This window comes from Dermochelys coriacea, chromosome 16 (genome assembly GCF_009764565.3).
Source record: "Dermochelys coriacea isolate rDerCor1 chromosome 16, rDerCor1.pri.v4, whole genome shotgun sequence".
Classification (NCBI taxonomy): domain Eukaryota; kingdom Metazoa; phylum Chordata; order Testudines; family Dermochelyidae; genus Dermochelys; species Dermochelys coriacea.
The window spans coordinates 14,625,666-14,645,091 of record NC_050083.1 but is presented as its reverse complement, the minus strand read 5'-3'; the positions used below and the strand labels follow the sequence as shown (position 1 = coordinate 14,645,091).

The 19,426-nt window shown below is 48.0% G+C and overlaps 1 protein-coding gene across 2 annotated transcripts in view; it reads right to left on the bottom strand.

Annotated features, from left to right (window-relative positions):
* The window catches only part of ASS1 (argininosuccinate synthase 1), a 78,747-nt gene that overhangs the window by 9,418 nt on the left and 49,903 nt on the right, over positions 1-19,426 (bottom strand). For both annotated transcript variants that reach the window (XM_038374642.2, XM_038374643.2), the window contains one exon: positions 10,646-10,777. In XM_038374642.2, the coding sequence (XP_038230570.1) occupies positions 10,646-10,777 (132 nt within the window). The remainder of the gene's footprint in view (positions 1-10,645; positions 10,778-19,426) is intronic.

The window sequence follows — 19,426 nt, the reverse complement described above, 5'->3', positions numbered from 1 at the left end:
GTTCTACTTTAGGGGGTGCCACTGACTCACTGAGTCCAGGAGCATGTCGCGTCACCGCTCTGTGCCTCAGTTTTCCCCCTCTGCACAATGAGACTAATAAAATCTACGCCATAAAGGGGGCTATGAAGATTCCTTATTAACGCCTCTAAAATGCATCAGGGTCTTTGTATGGAAGGTGCCTGGCAGGGTAAAATATTCTTATTAAATGCACCCAAAAAGGAGCAACGGGGGAGGGTCACCTGGAGAGAGAGAGAGAGACAGACAGACACTCTTCTTGCAGCAGATGGTAAATGCTTTCCCGTGACCAACCGATAGCACCACAGTTCCCTTGCAGCCGCCAGTCACACCATTCCCCCCAGACAGGGAGGAGCCACTATAAAGTGTCAGCTAGGTTTACTGGGAACCAGCAGATAGGACAGGTTGGGAAGGGAATCGAAACAGGGAGGGTTGTGGGAAGCCAGGCGAGTTCCTTGGAGTGGGGAGAGAAGGGAGGGGTGGGTGATTTGGGAGGACAGTGGGGGATTGGGGAGGCATGGGGGGATGGTGGAATGGGGAGCAATGCTTCAAAGGGTTAATCTGAGAAGGGGCACGATACGTCTCTGTGCATAGACAGGAGCCCACAGCTGTTTCCAGTGGTAACTCTACCCTCCCCCCACCCCCCGCCACGAATGGCTGATCACCTCCACGTAGAACAACCTGTCTGCTCTGGAACAGATACCCCTCGACAATGGACAGGTGGAGAGGTGACTTCAAAGTCTGCCCCACCAAGCCTGGCCAGCTCCCATCCCCTTTATCTCTGAGCCCAGCAGGGATCCTGGCAGACCAGACAGCTCCAGTAAGATAACACAGGCAGGGCCTGACCTCAGGGGCTTTATCAGGCAGGAGGATCAGGGCCCATATGTCCTGTGCCTGCTCTCAGGTAGGCTCAGCTCCCCCGGCCCTTTCTAGAGTAACAGCTGCCTGTCACTTGCAGGGCGCAGGCATCTCTGCTTTCCTCTGCTGTCCGTGGAGCAATGCTGTAGGCATATCTGTCTGAGACTTGAGTGTCAAAGGCACTCTAGCCCCTCTCCAGGGGACTCGCATCATTCTCTGCAGTCCCTTGAAAGCTGCCAGGGAAGTTTTATTCTCTCCTCTTAGCAGATTTCCCAGGAATGAATTGAAATGGGCTAGGCCGGGGTGTTGTGTTCTCTCTCTCCGTGCTGTTTACATTGCGCGGCTGAAAACTCAGGCGCACCCCTGTTCTCTGTCTTATCAGCTGTAGCGTGAACCCCCCAATCCTGTCTGGTCAGCCCCCCCTCAATCCTGAGCCAGAGGGATGTCTCCAGCACTAAGGAGGAGATCCAGTTTCCGGGGCCATTCAGTTCTTGGCCTCTCTTGGGGCTGCCCTGTCGGCTTTGGACATGACTCCGCTATAAACTGGGCTCAGACTCACCAAACCCATTTCCCAGGAGCCACCAGCCAGCTGTCAAACGGGAATGCTTTTGGCCGCAACAGACTTGGGACGGATTTGAACAGGCAACCTGAAGATGAAAGTCTAGGCAGGTCTCTGTAGTCATGATGGCCACCAGCTCCTAGGGCAGTATCATCAGTCAGCTCTGTCTTCATGCAGGAGTCCTGGGTTTGATTGCTGGATCCAGGCTTTTGCTCCCAGAGGCTGGGAGAGTGAAAGTATTCAGGCTCTTGGGGCAAAGAAGAGGGTACATAGCACACAGGGCCATGTAGGAGCTCAGAAGGATGTCCCATCGAAGCCTACTTAACTGGAGGGAAGGTCGGTCACCACGTCCTTGGGCCTTGAGTCCAACTCACAGAGAACTGAAATGAAACATTTCAAGCTCCTCACTAGAAGATTTTCTGTCAGGGATTAGATACAGGGCTGGGATACCAAGCAACAGGTTACAGGAGTTTCCGGTACTTAATCCTGGTATGCGGGGTGAAGCTTTGGATGAGTCCATCAGTTCTCAGCTTGCTAAAGAAAACAGTTTTCACTCTTTCAGTCTCATCTCCAAGCCTGCAGCTCAGGGCAGCATCCAGCAAACTGCAAGACTTTAAGCCTAGGTTTGAACCAAGCCTTGATTTTTGGGTGGCTCATGATCACAACCTGGCAACCAGTAGAGTGGCCTTTGTGAACATGTGGCCAGTTCTGGAAGAGGAAACAGCAGCAGGAAGAAGCCACCACTCGGAGTCTCTTCATGCCCTGCCCCACCGCTTGTCAGGGGCATTCTGAAGGGCACTGTGCAATAAGGTGACCTGGGAATGAGAGACTGTGGCATGCTTTACCGGACATGGCACAGAACGGAAACTCACAGTAAGGACGGGTTGTAGCCAGCCTGGCTTGGGAGTGGCACATGTGGGGAGGGTTAGTGCCATGTGGCTTAGCATGGTGGGGTTTGGTACAGCATGGCATTGTGGGAGTTGGGATGGGGCAGCTTGGCATGGCACAGTGTGACCCAGCAGCATTGGGTGCTGCATGGCTTGACATGGCATGGTGGGGTCTGGATGGAATCCAAATACTGCAGAGAAGAGAGCACTCTGGTCCGGCTGCTACTCCACAAGCCAACTCTCGATGGAGAATGAACACATGCTCCCGCTCTGTCTCCTCTCCCAGGTGCTGGGCTGCTCTGTGGCTGGCTGGCAAATGGGCACGGGGGCTCCCCAAATAGAGATGGTGCCCACAACTCAGAGCCTGGCACCTGTGTGCCTCTCTGTACTCCTCTCTCCTACCGATGGCGAGAGCCTCAGGTCCTGCCTGCCTGCCATTCCTGTGCACTGTCCTGTCACTAAGTGAGCTAATTAGCCCATTAATCCCCCTGAGACCTAGAATAAAGACAGGGAGATGGGGAGAGAGATAGTGGGAGAAAGAAAGGTTCTATTTAAGCATCTTCAGTGATCCAGAAGTTTTATCTCTTTAATCTTTCTCTGTGCTACCACACAGGTGCCCTCTCAGCTTTCTTTTCCCATCTGGTCTTTGGGGATTCAGGGTGGAAGCCATTCAGGAAACAAAAAGTATTTTTCCCCCCTCCTTCTTGGCCTCAGAATTAGGTTGGATCAATGCAGCCAGAGCAATGGCCACTCTGTAAACTCCATGAGTCAGGGTATCGTCCACCCCACCTGCACCGAGACTCCATGGACACCGCTCAGATGTTTGTCTCCTGGCAGTATTTTTCAGATTTCTACTGACATATGGATTTAAGGAAGGGCTGGGAGATGGAGATATTCCTCTTGATCTGTTATTGGCCAGTCATCACAAAGGTGGAGTGCATGTCTCTGAGACAGGCTGATGTTAATACATCTCCATTAGTTATCCTGCAGTGGGGACATGCATGCTCCGATATGGCTATTCCCCCTTCTCCTGCCCGCTGTCTGAAATGCTTAGTCTCAAGGAGCAGAAATCCCAAATTTTGCTGGATTTGCAGCACTGCCCTGGCCCAGTGATATAGCTTGGTCTCACAACTTGCTAACTGAATGACCGTCCGTACTGCACCAGCACCCCTTGCGGCACCCCAATGATGAGCATTACAGGAACAGCTTTGTTCCTCCACCCAGTTTCCTTATGCGACAGTATTTTAGTCTGTTTATCCTGCACAAATCATGGACAGACCTGCAGCCACCCCTCTGGGGTAAGAGTCTGTCAGATCTCACAAGCTAAGCAGGGCTGAGTACTTGGATGAAATGGAGACATCCCAAGTGCTGTAGGAGTTGGTATTGGTAATTTGATAGGTAGCTGTCTTCTCTCCGGGTCAGTCCGGAACCAATACGCAGACTTCTGTGCTTCTGAAGATGCCATCTTTGAGATGAGCTGTGAAAGCAAGGTTCTGACCACGTCTTGTTGGTAATGATGCCATACAGCCTTCCTAAGAGAGCGTATAAATCTTGATGCTTGGGCAAAGTCTTTCCAACTTGGATAATTACATTCTGCCTTCCTAAGTTCCCCTTGCAGTTTCAATGAGGTGCAGGGTTCTTCATCATTTCTTGTCTTAGATGGTTCAGCAGTGTTGCCATGAGCCATTAACCAGCTGAAAGGGGTCACTGCATGGATACCAAGCAGCACAATAAGGCTGGAAGTGCGGCTGCAAGAAAATAAACTTTTTCTTTTGACAAATACAGTTAAAGCTCCTGAAATTTAAGGACAATTTAAGGTGTTTGTTCTTCCATGATAATGGAGAAAAACATTAAATCCAAGACACATTAAAATAATAACCAGCTATTTAAATACTAAATCTGACATCTCCAGGTGTAAGGCACCCCCCCTTCTTCCCCCTACTGCAAACAAATTCCCCAGTGGAAGTGATCCGTTTTAATAGCCTTCTCACTTTGTAACTGCACTCCAGCTCTAATCATTTCAATCTGATGGCGCAAACAAGGTCTGTGGGAGACAATGGCATTTAAACACCTGGCCATACCTGGCAGGGAGAAGGGAGCTGAAAGCTGGTGAAGTCTGTTGCAAAGTCACCTTCCCACAATGGAAACAATCGGGGTGGGGGGAGGTGGAAGATAAACACTAATTCTCTTAAATTCAGAGCCTAGTTACAATAATTAGGTGTTAAAGAGTTAAAGAAAGACAGGAGAGCATGAAAGCCAGGCCTCCAGCACCCTCCCTCAGCTGGGGGATAACCTCAGATGTGCAATACGGTAATGCTGCTTTCATGCCCTTTATTCCAGGCTGAATTATTTATTGTGTTCATGCTCTCCTAGTCTAGGCTTAGCCTCCCCGATTCTGTCCTGGTTGGTCTGAGTTCACATAGGCCTGATTTAACGCAGACCAAAAATGGTCTCTAAAGCGGGGGTCCTCAACTTTTTTCTTTCGGAGGCCCCTGCAGCATGTTATAAAAACTCCATGGCCCACCTGTGCCACAATAGCTGTTTTTTTGCATATAAAAGCCAGGGCTGGCATTAAGGAGTAGCAAGCAGAGCTGTTGCCTGGGGCCCCATGCCACAGGGCCCCCCCCACAAAGCTACATTGCTCAGCCTTCAGCATCAGCCCCGGGTGGCAGGGCTCAGGACCCCTGGCTTCAGCCCCATGCAGTGAGGCTTCAACTTTCTGCCCTGGGCCCCAGAGAGTCTAATGCTAGCCCTGCTTGGAGGCCCCCCTGAAACCTGCTCACGGCCCCCTGGGGGCCCTGGACTCCTGGTTGAGAACTACTGCTCTAAAAGCCCTGTCCACACTATGGCAAGCAGCAGCTGCCTTTAAAAAGGTTTCTAGCAAACTCGCCCTGATCTAGTGGACAAGGGATTCTATCCCTACTCTGCAAGAGATCAGTGCTATAATGCGGTGGTGCACGCTCCCTGGGGGAGCCTGTGTATACACATATCACAGTGCTCCACCGGGGATGTTATGAAGTGCTCGAGGGACCAGAGAAAAGGCTGTAACAAAACCTCAGGGAGAAACCCCCCAAATTTTGAGAAAGATTGAATCTGGATCCAAACTTTGTGGCTCGCTCCTGTTTCAGCAGCATGGTCTAGGGGCTAGAGTACAGAGGTAGCTGTCAGGAAAACTGGGATTTATTCCTGACCACCACTGTGAGACCTTGGGCAAGACTACGTCACACGGGTTAACATTTTCAGCAGTGCCAATCATTCTGAATGCTCCAGTTTTTAAGTGCCCAACTTTAGAGCGGATTTTCAGACATGCTGAGCCCCCACAACTCCCAGTGAAATCCACGGCAGGTCAGGGGGCTCAGCGCCTTAAACCAGGCTGTGGGGTTTAGACTTAGGAACCCAGAGTTAGAAGTCCCTTTTGAAAATCTGATCTTTAACTTCTCTGTGACTCAGTTTTGCCACTGGTCCAATATGGTTCACACAGGTCTGTATCCCTGTAAAGTGCTTAGAGCACTCCAGAAGCATTCTCATCATTCGTACACAAACCTCTGTGCTGTTCATCAGTTAAGGATGCCCATAAGCAAGTAACACAACTATTAAAAATAAAACAAAACCAAAATCTAGGAAGACAGCTAATTCTGAGCACCCAATGCAAACTCCATTCCCCAACAACAGACAGCCTATAGCCACACGTGGGCAGAGAAAGGCCGTTCCATTTCACAGAGGGATTCAATATTTCAGAATTTGGGTTTGTTACAACTCAGAATAAAACCCTCAGATTTCAAAGTTGTCCATGAAATGGAATGGAGCCCCAGTTCAGGGCTGTCTACCTGGCAGGCTGCCCCAGAACTGCAGGCCAAGGAAGCCCCGGCTGCCCGGAAGCTGGGTGGGCAAGCTGACAGGGAGCCAGGTCCATTGGAACATCATCGAAACGAATCTGTTTTCAAACGTTTCAATTTCAACCCTTTGGCAAATGCCAAAGAAAAAAGGTTTTGGGACTTTTCCCAGCCAGCTCTACGTTTTACACATGTGCAACCACCATCAAAATGCAACTTGCAAATAACCTTAACTCTGCCCCGGAGCGCCACCAACCGAAAATCTTCCCTGATTTGTTCCTTCCATGCACCGCGAAGGATTCTCCATAACTTTATTCACACCATTCAGACTTTCCACAATCATGCCTTCAATATAGTTGCTCTGGCCCCTCTGGTAGCATAAATCTAAAATACCACTACTGGTTTCTAGCACATTTAGCTAGCATGGTTCTCAGAAAAAAGAGTTTGAACAGATCCTCAGCTGGTGTAAACTGGGGTAGGATCAGTGGACCCTTACTGATTGACACCAACAGAGAGTCAGATCCCTTCCTATCTGTGGTAAGGAAAACTACAACTAGACCCTTGCCTAGTTGACGCTAGCACATATGGAAAGGTAACTAATAAACCCACCGGTGTTCATGTCAAAATCTCTCCATGCCTGAGCAGGTTGCTGCCTCCGGATAAAGCAGCTTGGTGAATATCTCAACCGTTATGGAAAGGTTACTAGCTAAAAAGGTAATTATTAGTTTCAATTTTCTTTTCTAACAGCTGGGTTGGAGAAAGCCTGGCTGTCGGATGCACAGTAAGGAAAGTTCATTTCTGCAGAAAAGCCAACAGGTTCTACACTGACAAGAACCATAGCATTTTATTTTCTGGCCTGACAGCATGTCAGATGAGCTACACAAAAGCCCCTTCCACTTATGGGGGGTCGGGGGGGGAGGGGGGAGAAAAAACCACCACCCAGAATTCTCCAAGCAGCCTTTTAATCCCGTGGCTTCCAAATAATTAGAGTCATTAGAAATAAACAACTCTCTCGTCCTTTTCTTTTTTCAAACATAAGGAAAGTGAAAGCAAAATAACCAGGGACAGATGCTGCAGCAGAAAGAAAATGAAAAGAATGGCAGTGGGGAAGATTTCAAGAGTTTCTTTCCTTCTGAATGGTACAGGGCGATTCAGTGACATACTGCACCTTCTCATGCCAACGCAGAGTAGTTGTTGCTACTCTCTACCGTCTGCTTAGTTCCCTCCTCCCCATGTAAAACATCTTCACTGTGGGTGAAATTCACACCTGCAGAGGGCCTGCAGCATGAGGATGAACCACTAAAGCCTTCAAAATAGGGGTTAAGCAGCCTGTAGGCCTCTGCCCAGGGGTGAATTTCACCCCATGATTGTATGCATTTCTGGAGATGAGGAAACAGACTGGATATCTCAAGGAGGAGGAGGGAGGACAGAGGAAGGGGACAAGAACACAGGAACACAAGGCAGGCTTGGGCATCTCTCTTTGGATAATGAACAGAGGGAAACCAGCCTTGCCAAGTCTTGCTTTCTTAAAGCCCCAGCTCCTGGAGACATGTTATTTCATGGGCCTCTCACGATTATAGAGAAAAGTCTGGAACGTGACCTAAAGGCTCAGAAACTAGATGACAAATAAAAAGCACCCAATGTATATTATATATATAAAAAAATATCCAATGATTTTTGGGGGCCTGACTCCTGGTTTGAATGTTGGGGTTGGCCACCTGGGAAAGAAAGAGTCAAAGTCCCCCTCTGAGGACGGGCTTAGAAACAAAAAATGGCCCAGGGCTGCTGCAGGGTCTTTCACAGTCCACTAATGCACTATTCTTGAGCACTACATAACAAGATGGGCCAAGCTCATTGCTACTGTAAAAGTAGTGGTTTGTGCATGGTGTTTTGACTGTGCCCTCTAGTGGTTATGTTAGGTATAGTACTACTTAGCAAAGGAACTGCCAGTTGGGCTTTGCTACCTGAATCCTTAGCTGGAGGTTGGATGTGCCAGGAAAGTACAAAATGAAGCACAGTGGATCATGAACAGCAAGCCTCCTGGCAACTGTCTTTTTTTAAAAATTAATACACTATATCCACAGGTGTGCAACATATAGTCCCCCAGCTGGGGCTTTGCAAAAGGGTACATGTCCCCGCTGCCAGCTTACAGTATCCAAATGTGGATTTTTCAAGCGTGGGGAAAAAACGCAAATCAACATCAGTTTTACAAGATTTAAAAATCAAAACTTGGGCTCCTTAATTTAGTCCTAGCAACTGGCTCTGAGTTTATCCACAGAATAAGTAGAGCATCAGTGGCAACACACCCTTAGCCACTCCAGTCTCCTCTAAAGCGACCATCTCCATTGTATGAGAGGCATGCTCCAAGGGTATGATTGAATGGGCCATTGGCCTCATCAACTCCAGGCCAGGTTGGTAATGACTGAAGCTTGCTACCATCTGATGTCTGTTCCACTTGGGGCCCATTCTGGTGGTGTGTGTGAGTCTGCTAGGAACTGAATTGAGACCCATCAAGCTCATTTCATGTAGGGTGCAGAGCAGACATCAGATGGTATAAAGCTTCCATCATTACCAACCTGGGCTGGAGCTGAACCAGTGAGTTAGAAGTGAGGGGCTTCATGTCCTATTTCCCCCACTCCTGCTGCCCCTTTCAGTGTTCTGATCAATGGCACCACGGTCATAAACCGCAGTGAGCAGCACAACTGACTGCATGACCGATTGGCTGAGTTATCTCAGATTTTGAAATCCCCCTCTCCCCAACAAGCAGCTGTTCAGAGCTGCCTAAAAGCCAAAAACTTTGTCTCCTGTTTTGTTGTGTTGCTTCTACCAAACCAAATCCTAGATCACGTAAAAATGCACAGTGCCCCATTGTGGGCTACACGCTGCATAGCACATTCCTGCAATCAGGAAGAAGCACAAGCAAAATGCTGAAGGGTTGGGAGAAGGTTTTGACATGCACATTTTCCTTCTTAAAATCTGCTCATGGAGAAAAGCTGCAAAATTCAGTTCTGAAATGCAAACACCCTAGAGTTTGGGGGTTGTTTGGGACTGGAGCTGCTTTCGCACCGGGCCCAATTCCAGCAGACACCCCTCCAAAACATGAACCACAAACTGTGGGAACACCTCCACACAAGCACATCACACTTAACCATGGAGGGTTTGCTGGATCAGCTCATTGGTCCCACAAGGCCTGGATCCTGCCTCCAACAGTGGTCAACACCCGATGCTTTAGAGGAAGGCACAAAACTCCCATAATGCACCCAGTCAATTGCACAGTGAGGAACATGGTGAGGAAGAGGGCAACTGGTGAAGCTCTTCATGACCTCTGCAGTGAGATCAGTGTACACCCCGGGGTATGAGATCTGATTCCCCTTATTATCCTAGCTAGTATGGGGACAAATGGTCATGAAATTAACCAATCCTTTTAAACACTCAGCCACTTGCTGACCTCCTGCAGCTGTGATTAATCTAGAGCATCACCCTTGTGGTCACTGAGAAGCCAGAAGAACTAGAAATGACCTGAGCTGCAAGATTCAGTGCTGGGTTCGAGCTTCCCTAAAATTTGAGGGTGTTCAGATCTGCAGTTTTCCTTAATATGCACGCATTACTCCGTGCTATCCTGGTGGTATTCGTGGGTGGCAGATGCTGTGGTCATAAGACTACAAAACCATTCCCGCCATATCAACCACCCTAGAGTTCAATGAAGTCACTCCAGATTCACACCAGTGGACCTGAGGATTGAGCCTGGTCTCCTGGCCTTATAACAGGTTGAACCAAAAATCTGAAAACTGCCACACAGGCAGAGGTATCAAGCCAAGGTACATCCTCAGCTGACTCCCGGTGGAACTGCGGCTGGAGAACATTCCTCTCTGGGTGCCATGTTACTGCCATGATATCGGCCAATTGTAGGAAGTTCAGAGAGGAGCAACTGAAGTGATCAAGTGGCTGGAGGGACCAATTTAAGAGGGAATATTACGAGGGCTACTCCGGATAGCTTGGCTGCACAATGACTAAAGAGGCACCTGTGTGGGGCGGGGAGGGAGGAGGGAACAGTCTATAGCAATCTGCAGTGTGTGTTAGCAGCCAGGAGGAATTATTTGGGGTGGGTCAAACCATGGAACTGGAGCGAGGCTGGAAAACAGAGATGCCTTCCTAATTGTGAGCACTCCCACAGTCTCCCATGGGCAGTTGTGGCCACCCCACAGGTTGGACCCTTTAAAGTTAAACTGGACAGAATGCTGTGCCCTAGGGACCAATCCTAGGCAGGGAGATGGAGTGGGTGACAGAACAGGCCTTTTTCCCCATCTCTGCAAGGGGCCTCAAATCCAGACCTAAAATTTCCCAGCTTGGGCCCATCTCTGTTAAAGCCAGAACCATGTAACAAACACGCAGGGCTGGCTGCCTTTAGTAGTAATGGGTTTTTTACCATTATGGGGTCGGGGGGGAATACGGTTTTGTGGGAGGTAGGTCTGGGGGAGGGGGGCAGTACATACCATTGTACACCAATTCTGAGAATTTCAAGGCGAGCCCCTGCTTGATTTTCCGCACCTCCCGGTCCATGGTGAAGGCCTCAATATCTAAATGAGCATGGTACAGGATGGTCCCCGCTGGGGTCTCGTAGATACCTAGCCATTTTTCCAGGCAGGGGGGAAAAAAAAAAAGAGAGAGAGAGAGAAAGACGAATGAGACCAAAACTGTCAGCAAATGACAAAAAATAATGACTTGGCTGACAGAAGGAGCCGTGCTTGAGCCCATTCAGTCCCAGCTTGCTGTAAAATGCATCTGTCATTATATTCATGCTGGGGCTGAGACAGTCCACTCCGCGCCTTGTGGAGAAAATGTCTAGATTCCCCTCTTTGAAGAGGCACTCTGACGAGGCGAAATGACAGGGTTTAGGAGCCGATCCCCCTGCCGATGCATGCCCACCGGTCTGCGGCTGAAAACCTGTAATTAAACGAGCGACGCAGGGCACAGGCACGGGGAGACGGGGGCCTGAAATACCCTCCACTCCCCTCCAGCGGCAAAAAAAAAAAACAACACAATGAGAACCACACATCAGCTGTGAAGAAATGAGGCTACCTGGGGTACTGGAGTGCAACCTCATTTGGGGCTGTCGACCCCCCCGCTCCTCTCCCTCCCTCTTCCCCCCCCACCCCAATTCTGAATCACGGCAGAGCTTCGGAAAACAGCCACCACAAGAGAAGTTTAATTATTCTGATGACTGAGTGCTGTGGGGCCAAGCCAGTTGGGCTTCTCTGGGGGCAGAGGCAGAAAACCCAGCTTCCTTTGTTCCAGCCTTTCTCGGCTTGGTTTACATGGATTTATTTTTGGTTAATTTTGAACCATACCACTACCCTCCTTCACCTCCACATCGCGCATACACCATGCCTGCGGATGAAGCATGCATCCATCGCCATGTGCCAGACACAGCAGGTAGGCACCCGGGCATATTCCACAGGTACACACGCCTGCATGGTCAAGTGACACACACACACAAACGCGCGCGTGCGCCTCTTAATGTTTCAAGTAGCTCAAGTGGGATGGGCAATGCGACATGGGGCTGCAGCGCCACTCAGATTTGGCCCATCCGCCCCTCCATTGACAGAGACAGGGTGTGGGGGAGGATGAGACAAGTCTCAGTGGTGCTGTGACCCCATGCACCAGGTCACACCACCATTCCGTTTCAGGGCCCGCTCCAACAGTGGGCCCAGGTCAAAATGCCCCTTTTGCAGGACAGGGGCTCGGAGCGTCAAAGCGGGAGAGTCCCACAAAACCCAGGACTGTTGGGAAGTATATGCATGCATGCACACACAATCAGCAAGTCACACGCAGCATGCATGTTCATGAAGTGCACACACACACATACACACACACAAAATGCGTGCCCAATAAATATGCAGAATGCACACACAGTAGGCTTAGCTACAGAACATATACATACAGTATGCATACCCTCAAAACACATATACATACACACACCCATATCCCAGGACTGTACACATACTCACAAAGAATACCCCTGCCATCTCTCCTCTCTGTCCCCATATTTCTAATATACAAGTGAAAATAGCTGCCTTGCACGCACATTGTTTAACATTTTTGATCCTGGCAACACAGCTAAAATACTGCTGCACAACCAGCAGGAGGAGCTCACACATTGTGTTTTGTTGTATCACACTACAAAAATAGATGCCTTAAAAAAAAAAAAAAAGACAGCAGTCACAGTGTCAAACTGTTGTGGCTCCAAAATATACTTGAACGTACAATACATCTCAAGGAGTGCCTCTGACTAATGCTGCGAACTAGAGAAGTATTTAAAATCAAGTGGGCACGCTGCAGGCTTTAACAGCTTTGCAGGTCAATCCAATACCACACAGGGCTGCTTTCAGTTTCAGTAAAGAAAATGTGGCAAAGTATTCATCTAACTGGAAAATTCAGCACAAAATAATGGGAGAATCTAAATCCCGGAAAAAAGGGTACAGAAACATGAAATGAACCAAAGAAGGAAAATGCCTTTGTCTAAGTTCAGGTATCTGAGAATGTTTGCGGCTCAGTAGATCCACAAGGGCTAAGGGGTCAAGGAACAATTTTAGACACAACGGATTTATCATGCCAGATTGGATCATTGGTCCAGAACATCCCATCAGGGACTGTCTTGTTCTGATTTTTGCACGGTGTCCAGCACAATGGGGCCCAGGTCCAGGAGTGCTCCTAGGTGCTCCAGTAACACATAATTAATAATAAATAATAATAATATCGGGCTTCCAGCAGCAGATAATACTCGAGGCTTCAGAGTTAAGAGCAACCACCTCCATCATGTGCCTGATGGGAGAGGTGATTTCTTCCTAACCCCTGTGGAGATCACGTAAACTCTGCCTACTTGGTAGGGCCCAGGTGACCAGGACAACTAGCAATTGAGGAGTCTTCTACAGCCTTGGGTAAGAGAGATGGGTCTTTTAGCTCAGACAGTAGCAGCTCATGCATTAAGAGCCAAAGATCCCAGGTTCAAGCTCCCTGCTGCTAGCCCAGCCAGGGTGTGGGCATTGCCATCAGGTAAGGCCTTGACACTTGAGAGGGGATTGCCCTTACCCTTGCTCACAGAACAACCAGGCATTGAATTATCCAGCCCTGCCTATTAAAGGGGAAAAGAGAGGAAGAAATCCCACTGACCACCGAAAAGCCACGGCTAAAACATACTTCTGTCAACGGGACCAGACTGGAGCTGGAGTCACGCTCAATGGCAAGAGGAGGTGTCATTCAGTTACACCTCTCTGCAGGTGACCCAACCAGGGGGAATAGGTAGCTGCCTTCAGGCAAGTCAAGTGAACGCTCACTGACTCAGTTTCTCCACCTGAACTACTCCTCTCCTCCCATGATTAGTCCTGTCTTACCTATTTAGATGATGAGAAGACTGTCTCTGAACTGAATTGCTCACTAGACAAGCGTACAGTACCTAGAACAATAAGAACGGCCATACTGCGTCAGACCAAAGATCCATCTAGCCCAGTGTCCTGTCTTCTGACAGTGGCCAATACCAGGTGCCCCACAGGGAATGAACAGAACAGGTCCTCATCAAGTGATCCATCCCCTGCCGTCCATTCCCCGCTTCTGGCCAACAGAGGCTAGGGACCCCATCCCTGCCCATCCTGGCGAATAACCATTGATGGACCTGTCCTCCATGAATTTATCCAGTTCTTCTTTGAATCCGGTTATAGACTTGGCCTTCACAACATCCCTTGGCAAGGAGTTGGCGTAACCCACATAATAAAATAATGCCTTGGGGGCACTTACTGGAACATTAGACCCTCTGGAAAGGGGGACATATTGGGCAACAAAGCAACTGAAAAGCAGCACGTAACACCAATAGCGCAATTCCTGCACCTTCCCTTAGAAGGTGTTAAAGTTAATTTGGACTGATCAAAAGCTTGTTTTTTGTGCCTCTTTCCCTCCCCCACCCACATTTCCTCTCCGCTCGCGGCAGGGGACGCAGAGCAGACGAACGCTGTCTGTCTGTTTCTTTATTATTTTTATTTGATTTGTGACAGAAACCTGATGCTAAAAGACTGCGGTTCCGGGCGCCTTTGACAGTCAGTGTATGAACCACTGTGCAAGGAGGGGAGAGAAGTGACAGCCAAGCTCCCAGCATTGCAATGGAGGAGACAAGAGACACCTTCAAAGTGACACTCACAGCGTCTCCAAGTGTCTATTTCCATCTCCCCGTGTTTACAGGGAAAAGACAGAGGTGTCAGCGCTGCAGCCTGGCGGCGCTTCAATCACACCATAATTACTGCTGAGAAAGGGGATGGCGGGGAGGAAAAGTGGACAGGAAGAAGGGGAGAGGAATGGAGACAGCTACTGCTTAAAATTTTCTAATTTGTAACCTCTACTGCCAGTTTACCGTGAACTGAACTGTTTAGCCGTATTGACTGTGATCTGTCAATTTCAACAGGGATCAATATGCAGACATTCCGTGCTGGCTCCTGCCAAACAGGGTCCAAAAGGGAAAATGAGGGGAACACAAGATTGAAAGTGAGAACACCCCCACCCCAGCCCCCTGCGTGATGCACAAGCTCACCCGGATGGCAGACTTGGAGGGCCCCGGAGGTTTGACAGTAAGCGCTTTAGGGCAGGGAATGCCATTTACTAAGAGTCTGTACAGTGCCTGGCACAGCAGGGCCCAGCACCTAGCTCATAGCAAGCTAGGGTTGGTGGGTTGGTGGCGGGGGGGGGGCGACAAGGGAGAGGACTGAATGGCTACACTCCAGGATCCTGCTGGCCAAGCACTTCCCCAGGGGCCGAGCAATTAAGTTCATCCCTGACTGTGCAACCCCCCCGGATTTCTTGGGCATCACGCTCCAGGCTGGGGGACTGTCCACGCCTGGCTCTAGTCCCAAAGCGCCATCATCAGCATGGGGCAAAGCACCCTGTGGTGCTGCTAGCAGACTGCGGCAATGCCAGGCTGCCCCAGTAGATGAAGACACCTCCAGGTACAGCTACACTGCGACTGGAGGGACAATTCCCAGCCTAGGTCGATGGACTCATACTAGCTTGGACCGCAGGGGTGGCTCGGGGTGCAAATGGTGGGAAGGGCTAGCTTCCCTGCGTTCGGACCTAGGTGCTTGGACAGGCCTGTATCCAGCAAGGAGGAAATGAAACACCCGTCTCTTTGGCAGAGCCAGAAGCCTGTCCCTTCCCTTCCCGCTTCCTCCCCACTGATTTCATTTACTTCCCTAATTAGCCCCCCTTCAGAGCTAAAAAGATAATTTGATAATGAGGCCATGAAAAGCCGCATGAGGCAGGAAAACGACTCCCATTTGCAGCCTGCCCTCTCAAGCCGCGGCGGCGCTTAGCTGGCTCAGCCCCATTGTCACCGGCCAGCGGGAGCTGAATTAGCCACTGGCCTCCCATGAAAACACAGACAACCAAACCTGGATAACAGGGCTTACGAGGCTGGTACCAAGCTTCCCTGCTTGCCCTGCTCCTGGTAGTCCTTAACGAATTTCAGTGAGAGGCTTTGTAAAAATCAATACAACTGAATTTTTCCCTTCCCACTTCCCCCTGCTTTGCTCGTCATGGGTGGACATTAGAATTCCCTCGGCCATGTCCCCCCATTCCATCTCCCCTTAATGTAAGGGGTGACTATGCGATGCTGATGGGGGAAGGCGGCAAGTCTTCTGGTTAAGGCACTGGCCTGCAACCGGTCTGTGGGATGAATTCCATAATGCAGCCCACGCTGGCCTCGTCTTTAATGCAGCCGTGGAGACTATGGACACTGGCATATAACACAGTTCTCCATCTGAGCTCGATTTGCCCCAGTCCCCACAGCAAGGCCCTGGATCCACATGCCCATGTGGAGCCCCAATGAAGTTATGGGTCCAACCACATCCCTCTTTGCTGAACCAAGGTCTAAACCAGTAGCGAGCTAGCCCTGCTCCACTTGGATCAGGAAGGAGAAATGACTTTTGGGACTTGTAGCTCCCATAGGCCAGTTCATAGAATATCAGGGCTGGAAGGGACCTCAGGAGGTCATCTAGTCCAACTCCCTGCTCAAAACAAGACCAATCCCAATTTTACCCCAGATCCCTAAATGGCCCCCTCAAGGATTTAACTCACAACCCTGGGTTTAGCAGGCCAATGCTCAAACCACTGAGCTATCCCTTCCCACAATAGATAGCTATCCCTCCGCCCAGTAGAATAGCCCCTACATATTAAAAGAGGAGGGCAGTCACTTCCCGCAGAAAGCAAAGTGCAGCCCTGAGGTGAAAGCCTAGCCCCACTGAAACCAATGGGAGTTTTGCCATGGACTCCGTGGAGCCAGGATTTCACTCCCGGGGCAGATAGGAAGCTGCCAGTATTGCTCTCGCTTGGGCACAAGTTGCGTTCCCTGGTCTCTGATTAAAATACTTTTACAGAGTGGCTCAAATGCTTGTTCCCTTCTCTCTGGTTCCTTCCCCCACCATTATCAATCACCAAGACACTGGAGTCTAAACAGAAATCCTCTTTCAGTCACCCACAGCCTTCTGTCCCCCGGGCCTTCATTAACGGTACAGATCTAGGGGTCCTGGTATCACAATCTGGCACTCTTGGAGGGTCTGTGTCACAAAGCCTGGACCACAACTTCTCTGCACAGAAGCCCAGAAAAGTTTAATCAAGGAGCTGTCAAAGAACCAGCTTGGTAAAGCCTGTTCTGCATTCTCCTGATCATACCAGAGATCTGCGTGGCTTGAGGGACCGTGAGCTTAGTTATAGAATAGGCACCACTCTGGCCTAGGCTCACAGGTTCCTGGCACCTACTTCCTCCAAAACTCGTCCCACTTCTTCTGTGCTGACTTGTATAAAACGAATCCTGTTTGTTGTCCCTTCCCTAACCTCTATGTCAGTCTGTCCTTAGGCCAGGAGCTCTTTGGAACAGGGACCATTCCTTCTTGAAAGCCTGGAAAGCACCTATCCCATCACAAGCGCAACAATAACCAACCAACAACTAACTGTTTTCTAATTAGTAATAAAAGCAGCGTGGAAAAGAACAAGGGAAAATGGCAATTCAAACTTTTCCCCCCCATCAAAACTTGAAATTGACATTTCAAAATTCCCAACCAGCTCTGGAGAGTTTGTCACATGAATGGGAGAGGGGAAATTCATCAAACACTTTTCCTGTTTTTTTCCCCATCAAAATTTCAACCAGTTTCACTAATTCTCTCCCGACCATTGTCCTAGAGGAGTATTCCTGAGATGAGACCCAGAGGCTGCGTCCCAAAATCTCTGATGCCTGGTCTACACACCATTTTTGTAGTCATTTGACTGTTTCAGTTATTGGTGTGATTTTCTACTAAAAAAAGAGATACACAGTACAATCCATAGTGTCGCTTAATTATATCACTATAAAGGGTTTTTTTTTTACTGGTAATGCTTATTCCCCAGCCTTTCTGAGAATAGCTATACCAATATACTTCATCCACAAGGGGTGGGTCGTACCGGGAGCTGAATGAATATTTGGAGAAAAAAAATCAAAATGTTTCATTTAGGGCTGTCAATTAATCGCAATTAACTCGTGATTAACTCAAAAAAATTAACTGTGATTAATCGCACTGATTAACAATAGAATACCAATTGAAATTTATTAAATATTTTGGATGTTTTTCTACATTTTCAAATATATTGATTTCAATTACAACACAGAATACAAAGTGTACAGTGCTCACTTTATATTATTTTTATTACAAATATTTGCACTGTAAAAATGATAAACAAAAGAAATAGCATTTTTCGATTCACCTCATACAAGTACTGTAGTGCGATCTCTTTATCGTGAAAGTGCAACTTATAAATGCAGATTTTTTTTTGTTGCATAACTGCACTCAGGAACAAAACAATGTACAATTTTAGAGCCTACAAGTCCACTCAGTCCTACTTCTTGTTCGGCCAATCGCTCAGACAAACAAGTTTGTTTACATTTACGGGAGATACTGCTGATTGCTTCTTATTCACGTCACCTGAAAGTGAGAACAGGCGTTCACATGGCATTTTTGTAGCTGGCGTTGCAAGGTATTTATGTGCCAGACATGCTAAACATTCATATGCCCCTTCAAGCTTAAGCCACCATTCCAGAGGACATGCTTCCATGCTGATGATGCGCGTTAAAAAAATAATGCGTTAATTAAATTTGTTACTGAACTCCTTGGGGGAGAATTGTACGTCCCCTCTTCTGTTTTACCCGCATTCTGCCCTATATTTCCTGTTCTAGAAGTCTCTAGACAACTCGGCACATGTTCGTTTTAAGAACACTTTCACTGCAGATTTGACAAAACGCAAAGAAGGTACCAATGTGAGATTTCTAAGGATAGATACAGCACTCGACCCAGGGTTTAAGAATCTGAAGTGCCTTCCAAAATCTGAGAGGGATGAGGTGTGGAGAATGCTTTGAAATGTCTTAAAAGTGCAACACTCCGATGCGGAAACTGCAGAACCAGAACCACCAGAAAAAGAAAATCAACCTTCTGCTGGTGGCATCTGACTCAGATGATTAAAATTATCATGCGATGGTCTGCTATGCTTTGGATCGTTATTGAGCAAAACCAGTCATCAGCATGGACGCATGTCTTCTGGAATGGTGGTTGAAGCATGAAGGGACATGTGAATCTTTAACACATCTGGCACGTAAATATCTTGCGATGCCGGCTACAACAGTGCCATGCAAAAATCTGTTCTCACTTTCAAGTGACATTGTGAACAAGACGCGGGCAGCATTATCTCCTGCAAATTGTAACCAAACTTGTTTGTCTGAGCGATTGGCTGAAGTAGGACTGAGTGGACTTGTAGGTTCTAAAGTTTTACATTGTTTTGTTTTTGAATGCAGTTTTTTTTGTACATAATTCTACATTTGTAAATTCAACTTTCATTATAAAGAGATTGCACAACAGTACTTGTATTAGGTTGTAATAAAAAATAAATATAAAATGAGCACTGTACACTTTGTATTCTGTGTTCTAATTGAAATCAATATATTTGAAAATGTAGAAAACATCCAAAAATATTTAAATAAATGGTATTCTATTATTGTTTAATCTCACAATTAATCACGATTCATTTTTTTAATTGCTTGACAGCCCTAGTTTCATTCAAACCAAAACAACTTTTTCCCCTGATTTTTACCCTTAAAAACAAAAAAACACAAAAAAACCTTGTTAAATTTCCAAACTTAAAAAATAATAAAAACACAACAAAACTTTTCAGCCAAGACCATTTGCCAAATTCAGCCCAAGTTCATGAATCATTTA